This window comes from Amblyomma mixtum, chromosome 5 (assembly GCF_055824585.1).
Source record: "Amblyomma mixtum isolate Tamu chromosome 5, ASM5582458v1, whole genome shotgun sequence".
Lineage (NCBI taxonomy): Eukaryota > Metazoa > Arthropoda > Arachnida > Ixodida > Ixodidae > Amblyomma > Amblyomma mixtum.
The window spans coordinates 25,766,823-25,793,583 of record NC_143016.1 but is presented as its reverse complement, the minus strand read 5'-3'; the positions used below and the strand labels follow the sequence as shown (position 1 = coordinate 25,793,583).

Here is a 26,761-nt window from a genome sequence, read left to right as displayed (position 1 = left end):
ACGCCGTCGCGTTCCACTCCTAAAGGCGAAGCTTAAGCGTCATTAATTAGCAGTTAATTAGTATTCATGCACTAATCAGTAATTAACCATTAATTAGTGGTTTGTCATCACTTAGTAGTTAGTACACAATTATATGTGACGTCACCAATGCCACAGAAGCAGCGAAAGTGGTGCGGAAAACGCTTTCGCCTCTACGCACTTTAGACAGTCAAAGTGCCCCCTGAATTTTGTTAGATGATGTTCGGACCACAAAATTTTAGCGATAAAACACGCCAAATTTTCAGATTGCTTCCGTATTTACAGAGCCTGAGCTTAGCGAGTACGCGTCGTCTGACGTCAGAAAGCATGAGAGGTTCAAACAGGTTGCCGATATTGGTCTTAAAAGCGGTCACAAAGAATTGACGTTCTGTTCAAAAAGCTTTTTACTTATGCAGTAATTTTTATTTATGCGGACGCGAAGAAAACAAAAAATAATTACATTTGAGACAGTTACCATTGCGCGTTTCGGCAGAGATGGCGCTGCACGTGGCTAACAGGCCAAAAAAAAAAAAGGTCATAAGCGTTCCTTATATGTTACCCGGATCATCGCTTAGCGACGACAGGAAGGAAGTAGCCGCAGTTGGTCGTGACAGGAAGGAGACGTGAAGGAAAGAGAAACGCCACGCGTGGCTCCTGTCGAATCTGTGAATTTCGGTGGATGGATGGATGGAAAACTTTATTATGCGAGCGAATTTCGACCGCGCAAGGTCTCAGGGCAACCGCACAGCCCTCACATTACGCGCATGTGTCCAGGCCACGTAGGGCCATGACGCTGGCACCCCGGTTTACACTTCGGCGGAACAACTATCCCTGTTCCATGGAGCGATCCGGGATCGACGCCTGATCCCGAACTGCCGTCGGAACGCACAACTCGCGCTCCCAGTCTTCCTTTGGTATACAACTGCTCCAAACAGAGCAAAAAAACTTGGTCTGGATTTGCCGTTGGGATTCAACATAAGTCACTAACACACACCGCCGGCTTTTCTCGTAATGGGGCTAGTATGCCTTTCGTCTTAAAAATACGGTACATAGGTGCATCGTTCGTTTTTGGCCTCTTGAAGCAAGTGAAATAGACGTGTGTTCCACGACCCTAGAAAGGGTTAGTGTCCGCAATGAAAACTGCGCAAATATTTGTGGTCGGCAGCGAGAGAGAGGAGAGCCTTATGCGCGTTGTTATGGCTGGTTTTTCAGCGTCGTCCTCTGCGTTTTTACTGCGTCTGCGTCGCTTCCGCTGGTTTTATTCCTCCAAACATGTACGACCTCACCCAGCTGGTGACCTTAGTTCCCCTTTCTCACTCTTCCACGTGGCGAACACTGACACGTGCGCAACAGCTGAGCCATCATCATCGTCATCGCCCTCCGGCGTGCTACTTAAAGGAGTTCCTTCCTACCGAGCTTCCACAAGCTGAAGCATCCTTTGCCGGACGGTCAGCAGGTCTTAAATCGCACATTTCAGGCAGGAAAAATGACCATGATACCTTCTAACCTCGCTGTCCTTTTTACAGCTTTAATAGCTCATCTGTTTTTTGCGGAAGGGGCTGCCAGCTATGACCAAGCTTGCAATGCTACCCCGATAACGACTTTCGACCTGGCCAAGGTAACCATTGATAATCAAACATTGTTAATTTATTGCATTGATTGATTCTGTCCGCGCTTTTTCGCGTTTTCTCACGTGTAGTTATGCCTAAATTCCGCGGTGACAACTACAAGTTATCGAGAAAGCTTAAATTTATTACAACCTTAATTACTCGAGTAAATGATACCAGCAGAAAATATTTATCGCTATCAGTGACATTCAGTCCAATGCAGGGAAATGGCTCCTCTTATCGGACTCGATTACGGCTTTCCAGAGCCATTGCGGTAGCCGAATGTGTGCAGACTTTCTACCTCATCATTTTACCTGAGCATCGGCTGCCCCATAGGTGGTGGTGTGAATGTACTGGTGGGATTAGTCTTACAGTGGCCTGTCGGAAACTATTCTGGCTGAGTCACTGATTTAAATGACTGCGTCAGTACCATTGTTCCATTAGCTCAGTGTCCACTAAAAACGACGACTGCGGCACTCATCACCGCTTAGTTTGGGAGCCCTAAGGGAAAACATTGTGAAAGACGTCGTCCAAGGGAACGTTCAATCTTCTCAGGCTTGGCTGGAGTTTCTCAAGCTTGGCACAAAAAGGAGGACACGCTAAAAAGAAATGGTTCACGTCACTCACAACTTCACAGTGAACATACATAGATGATCTGGTACGGTGAATCCTGTGCATCAATACCGGCGTATAAACCGAGGCAGTGGATATTAAAGAGCAGCTCTGTCGCGCGACAAGCCTCGTGCAACGCTAGTGAGGTGCAGAGTTGGCCGAAGTACAGAGAAGTGTTGCACCAGGGCAGAAGTTTTCGTCCTTAAGGACAGCCACTGAAGATGGGCAAGACAGTGCTTCCTGGGCCAAAAAGGCTGCCGTCGTGTTACCAGCGGCTCCAACGTGAGATAGTATCCCCTGCGGGTTAACTGTAAATCATTTGAATTTTAGCTTACTCAGCCAGGTGAGAGACCTGACGCAAAATGTATCCACGGGAGTCCCTCGTTGCAGGGGCTCTAGTGCTGACGTAAGAGCCGGACAGAATGACGACTCTGTGTGGTTTGCAAAAAGACAGGCGCTTAATTAAACGACCTTGAAATGGCCAATGATTCAGCCAAAGTAGACCACACTACTCTTTGCAGGTGCCCAGCCCAGGATATTTCAAGTTCAGCCACTGCAAATTTGGCTGAGCAGGACTGCTCATGTCTGCTCACAGGGCATTCAGTGTGAACTTGCACGTGGTCCCCGTAGACACTTGTCAGATGTTCAGGAACCAAGGATGTAATTTACACCAGAGCTAGCGACCATTTTGTGCGTAAGCCTTTGATGTCGAGGCGGCAATGAATGTCATTATAAAACCATAGCGGGTTCTGCTCACACCTGCGTCCCGTGGATGTCCAACCCAGTGTGCTTTGGGTATGAAGGGCTGCAAAGAAGTGACTCTGCGTCCTCGCTCGTAGTCGACGAAGCAGAAGCTGACCTGTCCGGGTCTGTCCAAGGCGAACTAATTATGAAAGAAGGTTTTTGGAGGCCTGCAGACGTAACGGAAGGCAACGGGCTAGTAAGGTCGTGCTAGAAGAAGCTTGGTGTAGAACTCCCAGTGCAGTCTTCGTGACTTTACTGTTCAGGGTCTCAATCTCCTTACATTACTAACCTAGTTCGCCATCACTAGTGGATCTACCTTTTTAGAGAGAACTTCCTGTACTCTATGCGTTTCTTACCTTGGTATCGATTCTAGTTGCAGTAAGGCGCAAATGATAATAAGCTCTGCGCCTTACCTGACACTTTGCCGTAGCGGTGGTTCAGTGGTTATGGCGCTCGGCTATTGACCTGAAATACTTGGGCTCGATCCCGGCCGCGGCTGTCGAATTGTGAAAGAGGCGAAATTCTAGGCGCCCGAGTACTGTGCGTTGTCAGACACTTTAAAGTACCCCAAATGTTCGAAATTTTCGTAGCCCTTCACTACGGCGTCCCCCATAGCCTGAGCCGCTTTGGGACGTTAAACCCTCATAAACATAAACCATAAACCTTACCTAACACTGCAAAGTGTGTTTTCTTCTGTTATTATCAGGCAGGATGTCGTCTAGCAGTGACAAAATACTTGCACCTGAAGCTACCTGAACATAAACTGGTGCCACCAAGTCGGGGTGTTTGAAAGAAGTACACAAATAAACAGAATACTTCACTGACAGGTGCATAAAGAATTTAGGGGTGTGCGAATATCAAATTTTTCGAATACGAATCGAATACGAATACTTGGTTCCGAATATCGAATCGAATAGCGAATAATCAAGTACAGACGCATTTAACCATTACAAAACATTTATTTCACTACAAAAGAACATCACAGTTCAACTATCAATGATTAAATGAACACAAAAGGTGTGTGTGGCCGCACAAAAAGCATCAAATTCTCGAACATTATTCTTACAAGATTGGAAACATCAGAGAAGATGGCTAGTACACAGCATCGATTAAGGCTAGCTTGCCATAAGCACAAAAGCGCGTTGCTGGGATGAACATAAAACGTTGTCGTAAAGGAAAACCAGCTGCTCCACATGGTCAGGCAGTAGTCGTTCTCTTCTAGCTGAAACGACTTCTTCAGCCACAGAAAATGCCTTCTCACTTAGCACTGAACTGGCACGTAATGCGCGGTATTTCGTGCACAGTTCTGACTATACCAGCTTTGCAGTTATACCCACAAAGAAGCTCACCAGCGCAGTCAGCTACGTCATGGCCCAACGTTACGCATTGCTCTGGGCGCCGTCATATTGTTATTTCTCTGTCGATAGGACTTGCTGACCGAAATGAACACCGGTGCTCGCAGTAGAATATTCGGCTAGATACTAATATTCGCGTTGAATCGAATATTCGAAACAACACGAATACTTGGATTTCGAATCGAATACGAATACTAAAAATATAATATTCGAAATGTATTCGAAAATTTTGAATATTCGAACACCCCTAATAAAGATATTACCTCGCCGGCAGATATTCGTAATCTTTCGTTGTGAGGAAGATATTGGCGGCAGTTTATGAGAATAATGCGAGTGCATGCAAAATTTTGTGTGCCTCAAAAGAAAAGCAGCCGCCATTATACACCCATATTTTTCTCTATATGCACCAAAATTTTTGTCTAATACGATGTAAACCGGCAGGCCACGTCTGAGCATGCTTGTGAGCTGCGTCTCGAGGTTTGCCTTTTCATTCACGTGTGGCGGACATCTGCGCAGATCCTGGACTGCGGACTAAACGCCGACGCATACTGTGTGTGGATACCACCGACGGAGAGCCCCTTCTGCGAACGCGACAGCATCGACAAATCACCGGAGGGCTATTTCACAAGCTACGAAGTCAATGAGACCGCCGGATGCGCCATGACTCCGTAAGCACCGCCTTCGTGTGTCTCATGACGAGCATTCGTGAGACAAGCTTCTGGGGTATAGCACAATGGCATTGTCGCAAAAGTAGGGAAGTCCATTGGGAAACAGAGAAGAAAATAATCCTAAAGAAAATTTTTTTTAGGTTATATAAAATTATCATCAGCGCTAGTGCAGCTCTGGGACCCCTGGGGTGCTAAATTAATTGTAGTAACCTAGGAATATAAATTCAGCAATGCTGATTATTTCAAGCAAAAGATGTATGTCGGCATGGTGATAGTGAATAACTGAAATCAAAAGTTGTTATTCTACCAACAGGACAAATAAGCAGCTGTACGAAGCTAGTTGTGGTCCCTTTCCTTGGTCTGCTTCATTTAACGTCAATATTTTCTAGTGCTAAAGTACGAGAGTGACTTTTATATATTGATCTTCCTTCTCCTGCGGAACATGCCCATCTCAGTATTAAGATTACAAGCGCGTTTCTGGTTTTGTCGGCGTTGTTATTCCATGTATGCGCATTTTGGATGAAGTAACACAATTGGTTGCATTCTCCACATTATTATTCAGACTGGCGATAACTTCAGATGCTCAGTGATCGTATTCCTGCTGAAGCATTTCAGACAGCTAGCGAGTTCACGAGTTCCATGATAACTTAATAAGCGATCATTTGAATACATTAATAACTAATTCTCGGCGCTCAGTTTCTTTTTATTCATAAGTGACTTGCACGGCTAAGCCGCCTTTAATATCGCAGAGGCGGCGACGGTCGATAAAAAGTGTTTTTCTCCAAGATAGTCCACAGCAAAAGGATTCCGCATGAATTAAAGGACCTTGTTTGCTTGCACTTCTATTGTGACTGATACAAGCGTACAGCACCCATTGCGGCAAAATTTTCCTCTGCCTGTCCCTCTCCCAGAGCTGACAGTGATCTTGGACAATTTTTGCAGCACCGCTTGCTTTCTTTTTATTGTGTTGCCGGTGTAGCCAAATCAGACGTCTGAGAAAGGGCGACGCCTCTCCTCCAAGTCTCCCAGTTCACTTCCACATCGACGACGCGTACGGGTATTATTTACGGCCGAAATTCGATTCAATGTCAATTAAAAAATGGTGCAGTACACAGGACCTACTTATTTGCTAGAGATTTGGGGGGTCCAATACGTCCCATAAAGCCTTGTTCCATTGTGCTGCGCACCAAGAAGATAAACGTACCATTCCCATTTTCCTATATCGCCGTGAGCGTGTAGTACACCTATCAAAAGTATATATATCTGACAATAATTCGGACTATTAGGATTTGTTTCCTTATCGCGTATTTGCCTGCACGTTCTTTAAGTAAGAAGTAAGAAATGATAAATAACAAAATAACTTTTTACTTTAGCTTGCTATACAAAACTCGAGCACTCAAGCTCTATTTGAAAACTGCTCACAATTTTATAACGGTCGAGGACATCGATCAGAAATTTCTTGGCACAAGTTTTCAAGAAAGCGCTGGTTTCCCAAAGCCTGAAGAGCTTCAAGAAAGTTGCGCGCACTAATGTGCCTATTTTGACTCCGAAAATTCGCTATATTTTTTCGTACTCAAAACCATATTACGCTTTGAACGAATAGAGACGTTCGCTGTCATGTCTAGAGAGCGTGTCGACGAAATTCTGCCACAGTTGTAACAAGAAACCAAAAAGAAAAAGAATGCGCTTGTCTTGAGCGTGTTTTAATCTACGTGTGCAGTATAACAAATGTTTTACATTTTGCGCTGTCTAGCATTGAGCGTAACGGTCATCTGTGCAAACAAAGATCAAGAAAATAGTTACATGTTTTGCACGTGAAATATTTTACATAGCTACGGAGACACAACAGCAGTGAGTGAGCGCAACGCTACTGCATGCGCGCCAGCTCACCTAGTCTGTTTAGGAGTGTGTTGCGGGTGGTTGTTATTCGGTTATTCGGGTTTCGCTATAACTATAAGTAACTCTTTTTGTTCCCTTGGGGAGCACTGCAATGCCTTTCTGAGCCGTTGCAATTAATATATATAGTTAGTGTAGCTGAGACGGTTGTAAGTTTTTAAGTGCATTGCGTTTTTTCTTTAACGCAGCCTGCTCCCTGCTTTCTAAAAATGTCTATTTCACTTTTCAGCTTCACATATGTTCCTGTAGATGGCGAGCAGTACCTGGAGGTCAACATCGATAACGGTAGTAAAACGACGTCGTTATCAACTTCTCTCTCTCCTCCTATTAATAATTAGTTATCGCATTTTATGCTGAGGGGAAGCGGGGGATCTCCCCGACTATTTCACATTAATGAGTTCACAGCGAAATAGCATCATTACGAATGCGCCAACTTGCCATATTAGATAGTCTATAATCGGTCACAACCAACTTTGAGTGCATCTTAATTTAGTTGCTGTATTGAGAGAAAGAAAGGATATCAATAACAAGGGCAACGGCGTTGCTTGCGAGACCATACATTTTAAGCGTTCCGGTATGTTGAAGGAGCGAAATACATAATATGCACTAATCACTTAATTAATTTTCGAATAGTACTGCTAAAGGCACCTGGGGACCAGGAATTTTGTGGTTGGGCCCTTGTTTTCCCAGTGTGTAAAGTCATTTTGACATTTTTGTTGCGAAAGTAACACTACGCGAGTCGCGGAGCTGAGGAAAGGCCATACTGCGCATGCGCGAGGAGCAGTGACGTCGCACGGTGCACAGCTGGCGCGCCGCCGCCATCGCTGCGCGGGTGACTCAGAGGGGCCGCCGCCGGGCTCTCCAGTTGCGCACGCGCAGTAGCGGCGCACATCTAGCGTGCCGGGGCCGCCGCCGCTGCCGCGCGCTCTCCATCGCCTCTCTGTCTCTCCTTGTTGCTTTCGCAATCCTCCAGGCTTAACCAGAGCTATACCACTGCCAATTTTTTAACTTTCGTGGAACACCCGAGCTGCTGAGCTAACAACGTTCCTGTTGCTTGACTTGCAGAGAAAGTACGATCAATAATTCTGGACACTGACAACTGCAAGTACCTGGTTTACCTCGAATGTTATCCAGATGGTTCAGGTAAGGCTGGCATAAATCATCTGAAAGTGCTTTGGCATTATGCAAGCGTGTTTAGTGTCTTTCAAGAGGCGTAGCCCAGTTGAATATTTTTGGTTGCGCGATACAAACTATTTCTCTTAGTTTTAATCAGCTGCGCCACCTCACAGCGGCAGACCAAATATGTCCGCATACATTATTGGCGTTTACTGATTGGCTGCGGCGCTTGCACTGGGATGTGCAGGAACAATCTCGTCTTAGCAGTACAAAGCAGCTCCGCCCATGGACCGAATGCAAATGGTCCACAGAGCCCTCGACACATACCTTAACACAGTGGTGTGCTAAGTATACAAACTATTGACAGCACGAATATAAACTTGCAGCCAAGTTGGCGTAAATGTAGCAGGCAATGTAGTGCCCGCCCAAATATTGTTACGAGTTGGGTTCAGTAATAATCGGTCCCTCAGCTGCTTTCTTTTCGTTCACGCCTGCATGAAGCATGTTTAGCACCACTAAACAAAATTTTAGTTGTATAAAAGTGCAGTGAAGTAATGGCCCCTGCATACAAAGATGGGATTTGTAACTTCTCCGCTTCAGATGCGCAGAGAGTATGTCCACAGCCGAAATGCCATTTCACCTGATATGACTGTGGTGTATGAATTTGTGTCTGGCTTTTCCACAAAGGGCAGATGAGCTGCCTTAACCAATTCCAAATCCTTGGCGTGAGCCTAGGATTAGGAAGAATATTTTCTGCAGAAGTTTTTGTGAAAAGCTTTTACCGGGAAGCCTTCTTGTAACAAGGCAAGGCGGCTACGACGCAAACCGTACTGGTTTTTGCATGCCCAGCCGAATGCAACCATACTGCATGTGGTCCTCTCTTGAAAGGAAATTGCTGAAGGGGTTATTTTGTTGAGCGAGAAATGCATTCCGGCAGCGACAAAATTTGAGAGACACTCAAAATTTAAAGAATAAAGTTAGCAAGGAAGTAAGTCTTACGAGCCAAAACAGGGCGCTAAGAAATGCCAACTATTCAAAGGGTTAAGATGATGGTGATAAATGCTTGTTAGGAGAAGGGCTTTAGCCATAAAGCGTCGTGGCACAAGATAGGTATTCTCTTTGCACAAGATGGGGTCAGATGCCCATTTCCAAGAATATCACCCAAGAGAAGCAGAGCTCCAGGCCAGGGAAACAGGTAGATGCGCGGAAGCAGTGGGGATGGAATTCCAAAAAAATGGACAATTCGACAAAAATCAGGCCACATCAAAGTCGCATAAATGCATTTAAGTTTTAATTATTTCCGCGCTGAATTTCAGAATGGAATTTACTCACGAAGGAGGTAGTATCTGTACCTAATTTTTCACCTGCCATCGAGAACGTTATTTGAACTTGTTTTACCTTGACTAATTTTTTTGTTCTGTGTTTCTTTTACACTTGGCATTTAATGCGTTTCCGTCCTGTTTGTTAAAATGACCGTTTGAATTTATTATTTTCTTTTTCTTGCTTTAGAACTGACTGTATGCTTTACCTTCGGCTTTCCTGTTTGCAGTTTTTGTTTTGCAATCTTTATGTTTGCAATTAGCCTCCTACGATAATGGCCAATGGGCGCTACATGTAGGTAACTGCGATAAATAAATAAATAAATAAATAAATAAATAAATAAATAAATAAATAAATCCCGCACCTCCCGCAGGCGGATACTCAAACCACTGGACAACCGCTGCGGTAAGGAGGCAAGGCAGCTGGGAAGAGAGAGAAACGCGCACTTGAAACCAATATGAGTAAATGTTTAGACAAATGCTTTCCTGTGTAAGCACTCCTATATGAAAAAACGGGCTTTAATTCTCGTATATTCTCGTATACGTGCAAGAGGCAGAATTTGGCGATGTGAAATAAAGAATCCAATGAGGCAGCCAGAAGGGACGGGGATTACGGAAGGCGCTGCGATAAGAAAGTTCAATTACGTACAAATGGTCTCCGTGTTACTTCTGGCTTAATGTTTGTTTCTTGCTTACATATTTTTGTTTTGCCGTGGACTCGAACTCACGGAACAACGTACACTAGATTGCCCGTGTATTTCAGTACATTCGCATGCTTTATCCTTGCAGTGTGGTACTATGTCACGTACAAGGAAACTTGGACGCAGTCGGAGATCGATGCTTTCAAAGCCAAAATTGAGAACACCGAAGAACTCTCGTTTCTGAAGGGCCTGACCTTCCAATGCTCCAAGGACCAACCATGAACATTTTTGAATGTCTATGAGAAAGTAGTTTACAGTTACATAAGCCCTCTAACCGGTTTCTCTTTATACTACACTGAAAATCGACAGCCGTAACCCCACAGACCGGCAGCACTTTTGAGAAATGCAGGCTGTTCGGAATGTTCATTAAAGCTATGAAAACCATGGAAATGTAATGGATCTTTATGAGGAAGCAGTGTATGGTTACACAAGTCCATTAGTCAGATTCTGTTTATACTAAGTCAAAAGCGCAGTAACAAACACAGTACTTTTGCGAGTGGGCATGCCGCTGAGTGGGTAGCTTTGCCTTTGCTGCGTACATACAAGCATAGATGATTTGTGTCTCGGCCACTAATTGTTTGCATTTTCAACGAGCTTTATTATCAAGTTTCAGTAAAGGGTTAATAAAAGGAGTTGATTTTTCATGATAACTTCAGCTCTTGAAGCGCATGTTTACAGCAACATACCGACTATATTGAACAGCAATAGCTGGCCTGTTTCTCCTTTTCGAGGTGCACGTTTCTTCGCAGGAAACCAAAAATGTAGAAGCAAATTTATGTTTTCTTTGACATAAAACTTTGAAAAGTGTAATGAGAATCATTCATGTGCGGGAAAACTGAGCAAAAATTTAAAAACGTTTGTACCACACTCACACTTGCAGAACAACCGCTGACTTTAAATTTAAAGGTTTTTCTTTCGACATCACTTTCAGTTCACCTAACTTCACCGGCTGGACAAAAGTTCAGGTGAAAGATAGCGTTTTTGTAAACCTTAGATCGTGCCGCTGAAACGCCGTAAGCCCAGGATGCATGACATAATTTATATATTGACGCCAGCGCTCGTGCAGACGGAAGCGCCTCTCAAGAAGAAGAGGAAGTGTGTGTGTGTGTGAAAGTAAAAGTGTTCTCGAAGCGCACGTCTGTTGACCCGCTGTGGACCCTCAGCCGCTGATTACCAACGTGACATCTGGTGGAGGTGCTGGGTACGTCGTTAATGCACCGTACGCCCCCTTCAAGCCGCAATTCGAGCCCCGTACAGATACCGAAGGTAGACACGCCAGTCCACCAGGGCAGTCGCCGATTACAGGGCTTACCTCCCGAATTTGGACTGCTCCCTGTTTCGCATTGTTCACGGAGGGCAGGTCCTACAACGATGAATCCTCCAGCTACAGTGTCGCCGGTCCTGCTCCACCACCAGCGAGAGCCACCCCATTTTCGCGGTCAACCACACGAGGACGCCGAAGACTGGCTGGACCAGTATGACCGGGTGGCCATCTACAATGGTTGGGGCGCTGACTGCAAGATGCGGCATGTTTATTTCGCCCTTGAAGACTACGCGAGGACCTGGTTTCTGAACAATGAATCTGGCCTTGGAACGTGGGATACGTTCAAGACAGAGTTCCTCCAAACCTTCAAGGACAGCACGTCGCGCAGGGAGAAGGCCGACCTGCTTTTAAAAGCCAGACATCAACTCCCCAGCGAGAGTGTGACGGTGTATACCGAGGAAATGAAGAGGCTGTTCCGGCGTGCCGACCCAAACATGTCGGAGGAGAAGAAGGTGAGCTTCCTTATGAAAGGTGTTAAGGAGCAGCTGTTCGCCGGCCTGGTTCGAAGTCCTCCAGTCACGGTAGCTGACTTCGTAAAGGAGGCGAGCACCATCGAAAAGTCTTTGGACATGAGGGCCCGGCAGTACGATCGTACAACAGCGTCGATGCTCACGGCCACTGTGGAGGACGCCACGGTGAAGTCGGCGGACTCCTTACGTGAGATGATACGATGTATTGTGAGGGAGGAACTGGCAAAGCTCTTTCCGGACAAGGAAAAACCTCCGCCTAGCACTTTTGCTGACGTTGTCCGTGAGGAGGTGCAGCAAGCTCTAGGCACTTGTACAGCACTACCTGTTGCCGGCCCTGTGCAGCCCCAGCCTCCGAATCTAAGCTACGCCGCCGTCACACGCCGTTTTATTGCATCGCAGCCTAACCGACGTTACGACACACCTGCCTCCGCCGCTGCACGAACTCCACCTCCCCAGCCGAATTCTCCACAGCGGCTAGGACGCCGCAGAACAGATGTCTGGAGAGCGCCAAACAATCAGCCGCTGTGCTACCACTGCGGTGAGGCTGGACATGTTTATCGTCGCTGCCCATACAGGGAGATGGGCCTTCGAGGATTCCCCTTCGGTTGTCATCGTCCGATGTATGGAGAACGACCGCAGGAGATCGCGGACTACATCTCGCAAGCGGACTCCGTACAGCGCCGTTTCTCTCGATCTCCATCGCCGCGTCGCTACAGTTCCCCAGGGCGAGGCCAGTCTCAGAGTCCCCGCAGGGGAAACTAGATGCAGCAGCCTCTGGAGGTGCGGCTGCTCAACGACAAAGTATACAAGATCCTCCATCGCCACAAGACAGTTCTCAACCAACGCCGAATTCCGTAGCCGTACCGACGATTCTTGAGCCCACGTACCCCAAAACTAGCCGATGTCCTGACGCACCCCTCCATGGACACGACGCCCTTCCTCGATGCCGAACTCCTTCGACGCACCGCAGCCGAAACCGAACGCCTCGACATCCCCAAAGTAAGACACCACCAACTGCCGACTTGGAGATTTTGGTTGACGGCGCCGATGTAACCGCGTTGGTGGATACAGGTGCCGATTATTCAGTACTTAGTGGACATTTCGCCGCGGCACTAAAAAAGGTCACAACCGCTTGGGATGGCCCACAGATGCGTACTGCGGGAGGACATTTAATTACGCCTACGGGAACGTGCACGTCGAGGGTAACCGTGGAAGGCCAAACATTCTTGGCGACGTTCGTAGTGTTAGCCGAGTGCTCCCGAGACGTCATACTCGGTATGGACTTTCTGACCGAAAATGGTGCAGTTATTGATCTGCAATCGCAGTCCGTCAAGTTCTCGACCGAGAAGGCCATATCCGTGGATAGTGTTCTCCCAGCGGCGCTGCACATTCTGGACGAACACGTGACCGTGCCTCCACGCTCCAGTGTGATGGTAACCGTCGGCTCGAAGCACATACGGGAACTTGAGGGTGTCGTCGAAAGCAAGCAGCTGTTGCTACTGGACAGAGGAATTTCCGTCGCCAGGGCGGTTGTCTTCCTTGAAGATAGCAAGGTCAACGTTCTTCTCACCAACTTCAGCAACGAACACCAACACCTTAACAAGGGAACGACTGTGGCGTATATTGACGCTCTTAGTGAAAATAGGTGTGTGCATAGTTTAACATCTGCTTCAACAACTGAGCCCGACGGACTTGCTGGTGTTAAGTACGTTATTAACCCAACCTTGCCGCGCGGCCAGCGAGACAAAGTACGGGAACTGCTCAGTCGCTACCGTGGTGCCTTCGCGTCCTCGCCACGCGTCGGGCGGACACATCTTGCGAAACATCGCATTATTACAGACGAAAATGTTCCGCCACTCCGACAGTCACCTTATCGAGTGTCTACCAAAGAACGTGAGGCTATTACCACACAGGTGAAAGAAATGCTCGCAAACGACGTTATTCGCCCTTCTAGGAGCCCGTGGGCGGCACCTGTAGTGCTTGTGAAGAAGAAGGACGGCACCTTACGATTCTGCGTTGACTACCGTCGGTTAAACAACATCACTAAAAAGGATGTGTATCCGCTGCCCAGAATTGACGACGCCTTGGATCGCTTATGCAACACCAGATATTTTTCTTCCATGGATTTCAAGTCTGGATACTGGCAAATTGAGGTAGATGAAAGAGACCGCGAAAAGACGGCATTCATTACTCCAGACGGGTTGTGCGAGTTTCAGGTGATGCCATTTGGTCTTTGCTCGGCACCCGCGACTTTCCAAAGGCTCATGGACACCATCCTTGCGGATTTGAAGTGGTAAACTTGTCTGGTCTACCTGGACGACGTCATCGTTTTTGCCCCGTCTTTCGAGGAGCACCTTCGTCGCCTCGAGGAGGTCTTGCAGGCCATAACATCATCAGGCCTTACTCTCAAAGCCGAAAAATGCCATTTTGCTTATGAAGAGCTAAAGTTTTTGGGCCATGTCGTCAACCAAGAAGGGGTTCTTCCGGATCCTGAAAAAACATCCGCCATTGCCAACTTTCCACTGCCTCGTGACCAAAAGGAAGTTCGTCGCTTCCTCGGGCTATGCGCATATTACCGCCGCTTCGTGGAGAATTTCTCTAAAATTGCTTCACCCCTTACTGATCTGACAAAAGCGCATGTACCGTTCAAGTGGGAACCTCCGCAGCAGAAGGCGTTTCAAGAGCTTTCCATGTACGTGGACGTGGAACATAAAACCTGGGACGACGTCCTGCCCTATGTCACGTTCGCGTATAATACAGCCGTACAAGAAACCACCAACATGACACCCTTTAGCCTCGTTTATGGCCGTCAGGTGACGACAACACTCGATGCCATGCTGCCCCATGACGAAGACCACCCAAATGACGACGTTGCATCCTTCTTACAACGCGCTGAAGCTGCCCGCCAACTCGGACGGCTTCGCATTCAAGATCAACAGGGCCAGGACGCGCAACGCTACAACCTACGGAGACGGCTTGTTGAATACCTCCCGGGTGACCTCGTCTGGGTTTGGTCCCCAATCCGACGACGTGGCCTAAGTGAAAAGCTCTTGCGCCGCTATTTCGGTCCTTACCGAATTGTGCGACGCCTTGGAGCCCTGAATTATGAAGTCGTCCCTCACGAGCCCCAACAATCTCGCCGCCACCCCCGCCCCGAGGTGGTCCACGTCGTTCGCCTGATGCCCTACTACGAAAGGGCGCACTAACTCTTCTCGAGACCACCCCTGCGTTCGTGGCGGCATCGGGTCGATGCCTTCGCAGGAGGGGGGCTAATGACGCCAGCGCTCGTGCAGACGGAAGCGCCTCTCAAGAAGAAGAGGAAGTGTGTGTGTGTGTGAAAGTAAAAGTGTTCTCGAAGCGCACGTCTGTTGACCCGCTGTGGACCCTCAGCCGCTGATTACCAACGTGACATCTCGCTGATTGCCAACGTGACAATATTTCAACATACTGCCGGCGCAGTTAAGAGCTCTGGAAGGAGGAAGATAGTGAATGAAAAAGAGTAAAAATCAGAACATTAACAAAAGCAGCTAGCCAACGAAGGGCCTGCTCTAAATCATTAGTTAGTAAGGGATGATGTTGGTAGCTGGTTCCACTCGATCACGCTTTGAGGAAAAAAAAACAAAATTCGAAGATTTTCGCTATTGCAAAGTATGGTTTTAGGGACTCTGTGTGCCACTTTTTTGTTAGCTTCGAAGTTAGCGTTGTGAGATGGAAATTAGGAACAGTAGACACCATGTTATTTTTTCGTAAAAAAAAATTCAGCCTTTAGATTTTGCGCCGAGGTTTCAGTGGCGATATATCATGTTCAGGCATTAATCTTGTGGGCGAGTCGCTGACACGCTGGAAGAAATATGCAACTCGATCAACATTACGCTGAATCCTTTCTAAGGCATTAATCTTTGTTTTTTGTAAGGATCCCAGGCACTGCAGGTATACTGAAGTTTAGCTCTACTCATGGTGATATATATACTCGAAATATCTAACTTTAATAAATGGTTGTTTAGTTTCTCGAAGAAAATGAAGATCGCGATGGAAAGAAGAGTTCACTATGGCGATATGTTTGTTCCATCCAAGGTTGTTCGTTAGGGTTGCTCCAAGGTACTTGTATTCTCACTTCTTAAAGCTGTCGGACTGGAATCCTTTACCAGAAAGAGTGAAGGTTTCTTTTGTTAGCCATGTGAATGAAAATTGTCTTGCCAGCATGATTTTTATTCGCCATTTATCGTAGCACTTTGATATTGCGTGGATCGGAATTAAGAAAACGTGATTTTTGGGTGCACCAATTTTATTTAAAAAAATAATGATCAGCAAACAGTTCAATCTGAACAGGGTTGGTGATGATGTCAGAAATGTAATTTATATAGAAGGAACAATGATGGCCCAAGGACACCCTTGTAGAAAATCAGAAGCGTCTGGAAGTTAGTTAAAGCAGTCATTATCGATGCCTACATACAGAGAGGTCGGTTAGATATTTAGGAGACCAGGAATGAATAAATCGATAAATGAATGAAGTTATAAATGAATAATTGAATGAATGAATGAATCAATCAATGAATGAATGAATGAATCAATGAATGAATCAATGAATCAATGAATCAATGTAAAATGTTTATTGAGAAACATTCTCTTGCGTTTGGGTGCAGCCCCTAGTCCAGTGCTCCCACGGAGACTGCAGGAACTCTCGCCAGGTCCACCAGGCGTCGTTGGTCTTCCAGGAAACAATGAAATAAAAAGACCAGTTGCTCGAAGTTTGTGGATAAGTTCTACAGCAGAACAAAATCGAAAGCTTTGCTAAAATCGAGAAAAATGGCATCGGCCTGGCCTGAATCGTCAAGAACCTCTGAAAAACTGTGGAGGCCAAGTTTTAGCATGTTGACTCTAGAATAACTTTTCTAATCCATGCTGGAAAGCTGACAATATGCAGCTGCTGCAAGGAATGCTTTTTCATGCAATTAGCTGTAATATGTTCAAGAAGTTAGCAGCAAAATGAGGTTTAAATATGGGGTGATAATTATCAAGCAATGTGGCATCACCTTTTTTGTGGTTACGCAAAGTAGGTGCATCACCCGATTTCGATGGTAGCCCTTGAAACAATTCAGAAAAGCTAAAAATGATGTGTAAAAAAGTGAGCAGGGATCTCTGCGTAGCAATGTACTAGGCCTTGGATATTTCATCAGGAGCAGGGCTTGCTTTGTTGCTGAAGATAAATAACGTTTCAGATTCACCATATACTGTATAAAACGGCACGAAAGACACGGACAAGCAAGTAGACGAGACGAGCACTGATAGATCTCTTTCGAGCAGTGTTGCAGTGTTAAACGAATATGATGTACCAACTGCCTGAACTTTCCGTTTCGCTGCAAATGCGCCAGTGTCTGATACAAGATCATGCTCAAGCTGGGAACATGAAGCAAGAGTTGGAATTTAATATTTTGACTCTGTAGACCCACATGAAAATGTAAGTTAAGTTTCTTAGCAATATCACTTTTGTTGGTGAGTAACGTGCCTTCAGCATAAGTGCAGATAGGGATTGTTTCTTTCTGTCGAAAAATTTCCAAGCTCTCTGGGGCCATCGTTAAGTTATTGATTTAACTACCATAAACGACCGAGCGGACATTCTTTGGGGGAAGGGGGGGGGAAATTAATGGTTTGGTTTGGTTTATTAGGGTTTAACGTCCCAAAGCGACTCAAGCTATGAGGGACGTCGTAGTGAAGGGCTCCGAAAATTTTGACCACCTGGGGTTCTTTAGCGTGCACTGGACATCGCACAGTACACGCCTCTAGAATTTTGCCTCCATCGAAATTCAGCCGCTGGTGAATTAATGGTTTAGAATGCACTGAATATACACAAAACACGCAGAAGTCAGACAATTCGTACATGAAATAAAGGCACCATCTGGGAGATCTGCGTGGTTTCTACTGCATTCAAAGCCCCGGGAAGTATATTAGGCTATGGACAAATGTGACGTGGTCAGTGATAGATGTCATGTGTTCTGGGAGGTGACTCTAGTAACGGATGGCGAGAAGGGATGAGTGAAAGAAAAGATTTTACGCTAAAAAAAATAACTGTACTTAGAGATGGTGATCAGTTGCGAAAATATTTGGTGAGCTGAACTACTATGTTGGGCAGAAAAGTGTGAATATCTGTGATAAATCTCGCGACAGAAGGACAATAGTTGAAGCAACCTGGATTCCTCGAGAAGTGCAAGTTAAGGGACCTTTTCGTTTCAGTTACGCTAGATGTTCGTGAGTAGCTCATTGAGTTGAACCGGGCAGCTTTGTTTTGAAGAGATTGAAATTTATTTATTAGACAAGCTTCATGTGAGATTTATATAAGACACCCACATTCGACTTTTGAGCAAACTAATGTCATGGCAGCCGTAAGTTTTTTCGACGAATAGGCCGAACGCAAGTTGCGCCTGCTGAAGCCTTCCTCGAGATCATGTCCAAGTGAAGGTACCATGACATTCTGAATGACATATGAAGACCTAAATATGTTATGGTAAATAATAAATCCACATGGACGTTGTTTACTGTCCATTCATAGAGCATCGGTTTAATAAAGGTAAGTGTGATGGCTTTCACGTTGTTCTCCATTTGCCACTCTCTGCACCAGTTACTAAGCTTGATCAGATCAGTTTGTAAACAATTAGCATCATTGTGGTTGGCAATCTGTCTAAAAAGCAAAAACTGCATATAGTGTGATTGTTGAACGTAGGTTGGTATTTACATCGTAGTTATAAACTAAAAGCAATGTTGGCCCGAAAACAGCACCTACTGGCACTTCAGACTTTACGTTGGCAAGAGAAGATGAATGGTGTTTCACGAAGATTGATTAGGTCTGGTTTGTTAGGAACCTACGCATCTCTCTAACAACCTTTGAACTTATGTTCAGGCTCGCATGTCTGGTAATGATGCACTGATGAAAGATGAAAAATCTTGTCAAAAGTGTTTATTGGGGACAAAGATTCAACGGCGTGATGAAGATCGCTAACTAATTTGAAAAGCTTAGTGTCTCAAAATTCACAACGCAGGAACTGTTAAGTTTACTAAAAAAGTATTGATTGTCGAGGTAATTCATTATAGCTCATGAAATAATATGTGTCAGTAATTTGCAGCTTATGCTAGTTAATGATATAGGTCTATAGTTTTTTGGGCCAGATTGAAAAGCAGATTTGAAAAAAGGTTGACGCGAGCAATTTTTCAGTTGTTTGGGAGTCGTCCCGTATCAATAGGCTCTTGAAAAACCAGCAAGAATACGACAGAAACAGCTTGCGAGATTTCCATCGAGTTTAGGTGCCGAGTTGGCCGGAAGACGATGAATAGCGGATGATATGCTGAGGAGAATGATAATTATATCATGAATGCATAAATACAACGGCAAAAAATGAAGTTGTTGTTGTGTAGGACGTCTTCGAAGGCGCTGCGTCGCGAACAGCTAGCGGTACAGTCCCTGTGCAGACCAGAGGCAGCAATCGGTCCAGCACACGTACGAGCATCGGCACGGTTTTCACTTGTCGTCTTCTTCCTTAAGCGCCAGCGGCCGAGGGTTTGGGAGCCGATGGCCTGTCTTACAGTGTGTTGGTATCAGAGTCTCATCAGTAAATACAGAGCAAAAAAAAATTGTCATTATATTGTACAGCCACCTCAGCCCAAGGAAAAAATTTTCCCCTCATTTGTTAACGACATTGATGTCTGTGCAGCGCACTTGAAGGAAGAGCTTTCGAATCTTTTCTTTTGTGCCATTTTGAAGCATGTTAAAATGACAGAATTACAGAATTTCTGGTTGCCAGCTTAATCTTCGGATTTAGCCGTCGCAGTGGCTCAATGGTTATGGTGCTCGGCTGCTGCCCCGAAAGGGTCGGGTTCGATCCCGACTTCTGCGGTGGCATTTCTGTGGAGGAGAAATGCTAGATGCCCGTGTACTGTGCGATGTCAGCGGACGTTGAAGAACTACATGTGGTCGATTTTATCGGGAAGCCTCATCTACAACGTCCTCCATAGCCTGAGTCGCTTTGGGGCGTTAACCCCATAAACCACAAACCATTAAGTTCGCATTTACGCAGCTGCACATGCTCGCGGTACAGCTTCCAATCGTGCACGGAGCCCGACCGTTTGGTTTTTCAATATAATCATTTTTTATACTGTGCTTTGCGTGTGCTGTGAACTACAGGGTTTGTGCCGATTTTCGGTATAAAGTTCTCTTTTAGGGAAGTCAGTTTGTCGTGAAGATATGTCCTGTTTTTAATTGTGTTCGGAAGACTGAATGAGTGCATGAACAGGAAAGGATGACAGTTCACTGATTAGCACATCAGTGTTTGCTGTGGAGTAACCATATGTAAATGCAACACTACGCGAGTCGCCGAGCCATTTCGCGGAGCTGACGGCCATACTGCGCATGCGCGAGGACGGCGCACTGCTGGCGCGCCGACGCCGTCGCTGCGCGGGTGACTCAGAGGTGCCGCCGCCGCGCCCGCCAGTTGCACATGCGCAGTAGCGGCGCATAGCTAGCGTGCCGGGGCCGCCGCCGCTGCCGCGCGCTGTGCATCGCCTCTCTCTCTCTCTCTCTCTCTCTTACCTCGTTGCTTTCGCAATCCTCCAGGTTTAACCAGAGCTAAACCACTGCCAATTTTCTTCTGGTTTGATCCTGTCTATGTTAAAAGTGCACTGAAGAGGAATCTGAACTCGTCTTTTTGTCGCGGGAACTCGATCTACACGTTCCGAGCATTCTTAGAAACTGCGACTTATTGCCCTGTGTGGCCGATTTCCCTAATTAAATCGAATTAACGTCCGGCTCCCACCTTTATTTTTTGAATTCTCCCCGTACGATGGGCGGAGTCGACCAACGCGTGGAGTGCCTTTCAGCCAGCTCCGTGGAGGCTTTACTTTCAGTTTATTTTGTTTTTTAGGTTTCCGTGAATAAATAGTTTCAATCGCAGATAATATAGCCGCAAAATGAGTCCGCAGAAATACAAATACTCGCGGACTATTTGCTTCTACGGACTACTACGTATTACTCCGCCGATGGCAGAGCGGCAAGCCGCCGCGGGACTGGGTGAAAGGCACTCCACGCGTTGGTCGACTCCGCCCACCGTACGGGGGAGAATTAAAAAAAGAAAGGCGGGAGCCGGACGTTGATTCGATTTAATTAGGGAAATCGGCCACACAGGGCAATAAACCGAAGTTTCTAAGAATGCTCGGAACGTGTAGATTGAGTTCCCGCGGCAAAAAGACGAGTTCAGATTCCTCTTCACTGCACCTTTAAATTCGCAGCGCAGAATGTGGCGATAACTTATACCGTTTAATACATTTCCTGACATTTTGTCTTGTTCTATGGGCAGTATACAAGATCGAAAAGCGAGTCACTTTGTAGGGACATAAAACACTTGAGGGAAGTAGAGCAAAGAAAGTATGTCCAGAAAATTCTGATATTTACACTTCCTTGTGCCGCCCATGACCTCCCATTATGCCAGTCGATATAGGAATAATAAAAGTCCCCTACCAGGAGTATGTGTGGCCATGAAAAATTGTTTTGCACGAAGTGCGATGATTCGAATTTCTCATTTCGAATGATTCCAGTGATCCCATTTATTACCAGCTAGTTCCACTAGCAGTACTGCTAAGCTAGCTTCATTGGATAAGGTTCTAGCGTTAAGCGTTGCGAGAGTAGAATAAGCATGAAATGTTTACAGGCATAACACATTGGTTGTAGATGGTACCAGTCAGAATCTTGAAATGGGTCTAGTGTTCGCCACGCGACGCCACGCCACGCCACGCCACGTCACGTCACGTCACGCCACGCCACACAAGACTTGTTGCGTCGAAGCGATCGCCTGCAATAGTGCGGGCTTAGGTAGGCAGCCGCGAACCGTGGCGACCTTGTCGCTTTCGGGAGCGGCCGCATAATCATGGCGTTGTCGGCAGGGGCGAGCAGTCTCTGCTGTGGCGTATCACTCGCAAAGCGATCGCTTTCCGCAATACGCTTCCTTCCTCTCCTTTCATCAGGCTTCATTGCTCGGCTTAAGCAGCTGTGACGGTGGTGGCATTGAAATGCAGGACGATGCAGAAGCAAACGCGGACACGACGAGGCGCAGGCCTGACAAGAATGTACAGTCTTTGTCAAAAGTTTAGAGCCCAGGGGATTTGCTTCTAAGCGTTGCAGTGGGGCTCCCGAAGCATTCGTGGCAGCCCTACCCTTTGGAGGAGGCAGGACCAGAAATCATCTTACCTTCAGGAAATTTGGAGCGCTGGAGGTGCATTACGAACCACAAAGTGTGGCTCGGAACCAAACCCCATGGGCTCCAAACTTTTGACAAAGGCTGTACATATATGCAGCGCGTTCCCATACTCCGCGAGCGTGTATACATCTGCCTGCCAAAGGGGGAAACGTCATGAGCTGAAGGCACAGCGGCCTGTCTTTTACATGCGTGAGTGTGGGACCGCAGCGCCATCCTTGAGGACGGCGCGGAAGCAGTTTTTCAGCTCCAAGGCCCATCTCGCCCTGGAGCTCCCCTGTTGCTCTAAGCGGCCCTCTCTCAAAGCCCCTAACATATAACGTATGAGTCTCGTTAAATCTCGTACGGTGCCCGGATGTTCTCGTTTCAGTGCCCGGATGAGTGGAACTCAGTGCCCGGATGTTGGCTCTCGGTGTCGGCGTGGCGTCACCACACTGCCGACAACGGGAGCTAAAGCATTTCATGTTTAAAAGTAATTAAATGAAATGAGTTGATATTTCGTAAGTTCAGTTCTTGAAGCGCATGCTACAGGCAATATATCGGCGCTATAGAAGTATCCCTAGACCAACATTTAAGCGAATCGCCACTCTTATGCGCCTTTTATTGTAGCCACTATGGAAGTTTTTTTTTTCTTGCTGACCGTGCTCCTCTTTTTATAATATATTCGTTTTGGTCATTTCGGCAGTACAGTTCTGTGCCCTATGCTTGCGTACATCGGAAGCATTTTGCGCTCTTTTAGCATTTTTTCGCTATGTATTTGTGCGGGGGCAGGCCCGCGGTGCTCCTAGTGCTTTTTCTTAGTTACGGGTACCCAATGTGGGATGACCAAGACAGATGAATGGAACACTGGACATGCGTCCCCCTTCACACAAGTCCACCCGCGAACATGTCACCTAAGCCCCACGCCCTAAGGAGGCATGGCAGAACCACCTCTACATGGGGTAGTTCTACTGACGTAATTCTTTTAAAAAAGGTTTTTCGCGGGCTCAGAGCAACAAAGAAACAAACTCACATACCGTTTTTCGGTGCTGCGAATCGCCTCTTGATCGATTCTTTCACCCTACTCCCCTGCCTACCTTTCCTCTTTTGTTCCTCCTCTCCCATTTTGTCCCTTCTCTTTAGTTATTACCATTTATTCCTATCTACCTTTACCTTAATCTGTGAATTAACCACCTGCTACCATTTCTTAGGAACTCTTTGCTTTCAGACAGTCCCCCCCCCCCCCTTTCTTTCCCTCTTTCTTTGCACCTCTGTACTTCTTTCGTCGCTTCAATCGGTATTACGTTTGGCCTTACCGGTCAGTTGTGTTATAGTTTATCCATTTCAACCCAACCAGTCATCCCATGCCACCTGCCGCAGCTCCCCATGTGCGGACACACAGCGCTTCAAGCCCATGCTCGCTGTCTCTCCGCCTTCTCTCCCCCCCCCCCCCCCCCCCCCCCCGGATTCCTTTCGACTGAGCTGGCATTTCATAGTTTTGCGGGTCAACCGGTTAATCCTCTTTAGCTACAATCATGCTTGGACAACATCCACATTCCCCATCCTAACAACCTCCCCGCTTCACGCCCTCCTCCCCATCACTATGCTTTGTTCCTCGGAATGAAATCCCTTTTCAAACCCCACTAATGATGAATACTACGGCCAGACGAGGACAAAGCCTCTTGTCGAAACACTGGCTACCAGCCTGAGGATTTGCCCTCCCTGTTTACTGTGTGAGCGTCAAAAAACCATCTGCCTACCCTCTCTCTATCATAGACGTAAAGAAGGATGTGTGTTCGCAACTGCTCCGCACTGGGCGGGTATCTGCGAGCATGCCAATTAATAATACGTTTCTGGATTAATTTTTATGATGGGCGCATCAGAGACGTCGGAACGAGGAGAGTCGTGGCAGGTATGATGCATTTTTCTTTATTCATTTCATTCGATTTCTTTGTAATAAAGTACAAATATGAAATAGAAAGAATGTATTGCTGTAAATGTTCTTGAGCTGCTATGGGACGTCCTGTAATTAATTAAATGAGGATGAGGTAAGAGCGCAAATTAACAGTCAACGCAATACAGAAAGAGAGTTAAACGCGGCGAAGCTCTTTTACCGCAACTGTAAGTTTGTTTCCCGGATTATTTGGCAATCAATACGCGGCAGTCAACCGCGTCGAGAAGCGAGCTCTCTCTGGCGTGTCATTCGACGTCATTGTGCGCCTAATCAGAAGAAAGCTGAAGTTGGAACAGGGCGACCTCAGTTATGTGCGTGCTCGCCTTACACCAAAAAAAAGCTTAATTTCAGCATGCTGGGACTCTCTGTCGGCTTATTATCACTACTGAATTGAGCAAACTAGACCCAGCTTGGCTGCTTGAAGCGCTTACAATGTTACGCGGTAGCAGGATGGAGAAGATTACAGCAAAGAAGATGGCAATGATAAAATTTCATAGCTGCATGTGCACCGCGACCCTCCCTGCCTCCCTCTCTTCCTCCCACCCCGATACCCCTGTCATTTCGCTCCCATTATCCGCTTCGTTCTCTTCTCTCTTCTAATTAAAAAGTTTGTTGCGCGGCAGAAAATAATATATGAAGAAAAAGAAACTAATCTTTGCCAAGTTATCTCGGTTTCCCGTCACTTTCATAGTCTCCTTCTAAGCACGGTATAATCCACTAGACAGACTGTAAGAGACTGACGCGTGAGTCACACTGCACAGAATCAAAAAGCGCTTTATTGAAAGAATACGACTGCTTAAATTGTTACGGCGGTGGCCAGTTATCAGCACAACCGGTTATAGCATCACAGGTACAAAACTGGCGCATGCTCTCTTATGGCACTCCTACGTCACAGTGCGTGACTGCACAATCTATCACACAGACTAAAAATAGTAACTTGTTGCTTGACTGCTGTGCCTGTTCTGTCCTCTCTACGCGCACGCTCGTCGTTTTTCCTTTTTATATGCCTTGTACGACCGCATGAATAAACAGTTGGTAGTAGCTCTTGGAATGTCTTATGTGTACTTTCTTTCTGTCCCTTGTCCGTTTTTTGCGCTAACTTCTTTCGAAAAATGCATCACCGACTAGCCCGGCAGCTTGCTTTCCTGAAAAATGACCGGACATACAATTTCATAATCTAGATCACGCCTTTCGTGCACCGTGAATCACACTTATAGGCAAGGTTTGCTGAACATAATTACTTTTACTTGAAAATAACGCATGCTAGTGAACCCGAACGAAAGATTATTGTGCTTGTACACCTCTATGGAATGTAGCCTACTTATGTTTGCCGATGTCAAAGACTAATACGCTCTAGTAGCACAACGAGTTTGCCTACAGAGCCACGACGAGGAATGAATTAGGCGCTTTCGTAATTAGTAGGAGTTGTACGAGGAAGCAGTTGAGAACGTATTCCTTGTACCTTATAGTTTTTGTATTTGAAACTGGCTACGAATTGTATCCGAGTTATTAATTTCGCCACAATAAATGTGACAATGCGAGTGATGGTGTTACTGAGTGAACTCAAGTAGCACCATCTGTGAACCTTCACTTGAGTAGGGTTTTTGTGTACGGAAACCGCACCCGAGTTCTGAGGCACGCGGTAATGATTACCTTCAAATTCCCTTAAACCATCTAGGGTGTTTTCATTGAAACTTCAGCTCAGGAATGTCTTCCATTTAGCTCCCATTGAAATGTTAACTCTCAGGATTCATGAGCCCATATCAACAAAGAGTTTCATAACAAATGAACCGCTATCACAGGATACCAGTTGGAGCAAAAAGTACCACTGCTTTCTGTAGTCGAGCTTTAGAGTGGATGTAATAGGCGGGAAGCCACCGTATGTTCATGTTTTTAAAGCACATCAGTGAATGAACTGCCGTCAACATGGGATATATTTTTCTTCATCTGCGTTGGAAGTTTTTCATTATTGTGCTGACAAACCGGTCGAGGTTATCCTGTACTACGGCATTAAAAGAAAGAAACTTGTGCGACGTTCCTCAAAGCCACGCGCATTGGGTGCATTAACCATAACGAAAGTTTGTTCCTTTCACTTGATGCGAATTAATCGTTAATGACAACTTTAAAATTTGAACAGGTAGACATGTAAGCTATCTCTTAGTTTGCCTGGTTTTGGAGCTCTGAGTTAGAATTTCAGTAGTGGTGGGTGTTTTAATATGATTGCGGGTGTTCCTATATATTCGAAGTTTTCTGATGATTTGTAGTGGCTGCATACTTCCCGTCCTTCGGAATGGCTTGAACTAGGTTCTATTACACGTCGCATTTAAGTATATGTGCTTTCAGTGTAATCCAGAGCAGTCAAATATTTTGCGTTTTAGCAAAGACCTATGGAGGTTTACCATTTGCATTAAGTGGAAAGAGATCGCTAAAATAAAAAAAAAATGTGTCTAGTTTTCTAGTAATCCCCTCTGCATCCGAAACCTTTATGAAGGTTATGTAGTGACTCGCATGCTTTTACTCTTTTTATTAGAGCTCGATCACCTCGGTTTTCCTCAACAAGTGGCGGACGAGAACACCAGATTTCTTAGGAGCTTCCATTCACTCGCTCTTTCTGTGATAAGAAATAATGTCGAAAAAAACCTGCTCCCACATATTGGCTACCGACACAGCAAGCCCTGACGCGGCCTTTGCAGGAAAGGACCGGACACTTCGTGCGTACGAGAGACAGATGATGAACGAACATCTTGAGCACAAATACTCGCC

General features: G+C 46.1%; 1 protein-coding gene across 1 annotated transcript in view; it reads left to right on the top strand.

Annotated features, from left to right (window-relative positions):
* LOC149341553 (uncharacterized) overlaps nt 1–10,570 on the top strand; it is a 59,691-nt gene extending 49,121 nt beyond the window's left edge. The window contains exons 2-5 of the mRNA XM_089543642.1: nt 4,853–5,004; nt 7,130–7,185; nt 7,966–8,043; nt 10,125–10,570. Coding sequence (XP_089399768.1) covers nt 4,997–5,004; nt 7,130–7,185; nt 7,966–8,043; nt 10,125–10,258 — 276 coding nt within the window. The 5' untranslated portion in view covers nt 4,853–4,996 and the 3' untranslated portion in view covers nt 10,259–10,570. The remainder of the gene's footprint in view (nt 1–4,852; nt 5,005–7,129; nt 7,186–7,965; nt 8,044–10,124) is intronic.
* Nucleotides 10,571–26,761: the final 16,191 nt, after the last annotated feature.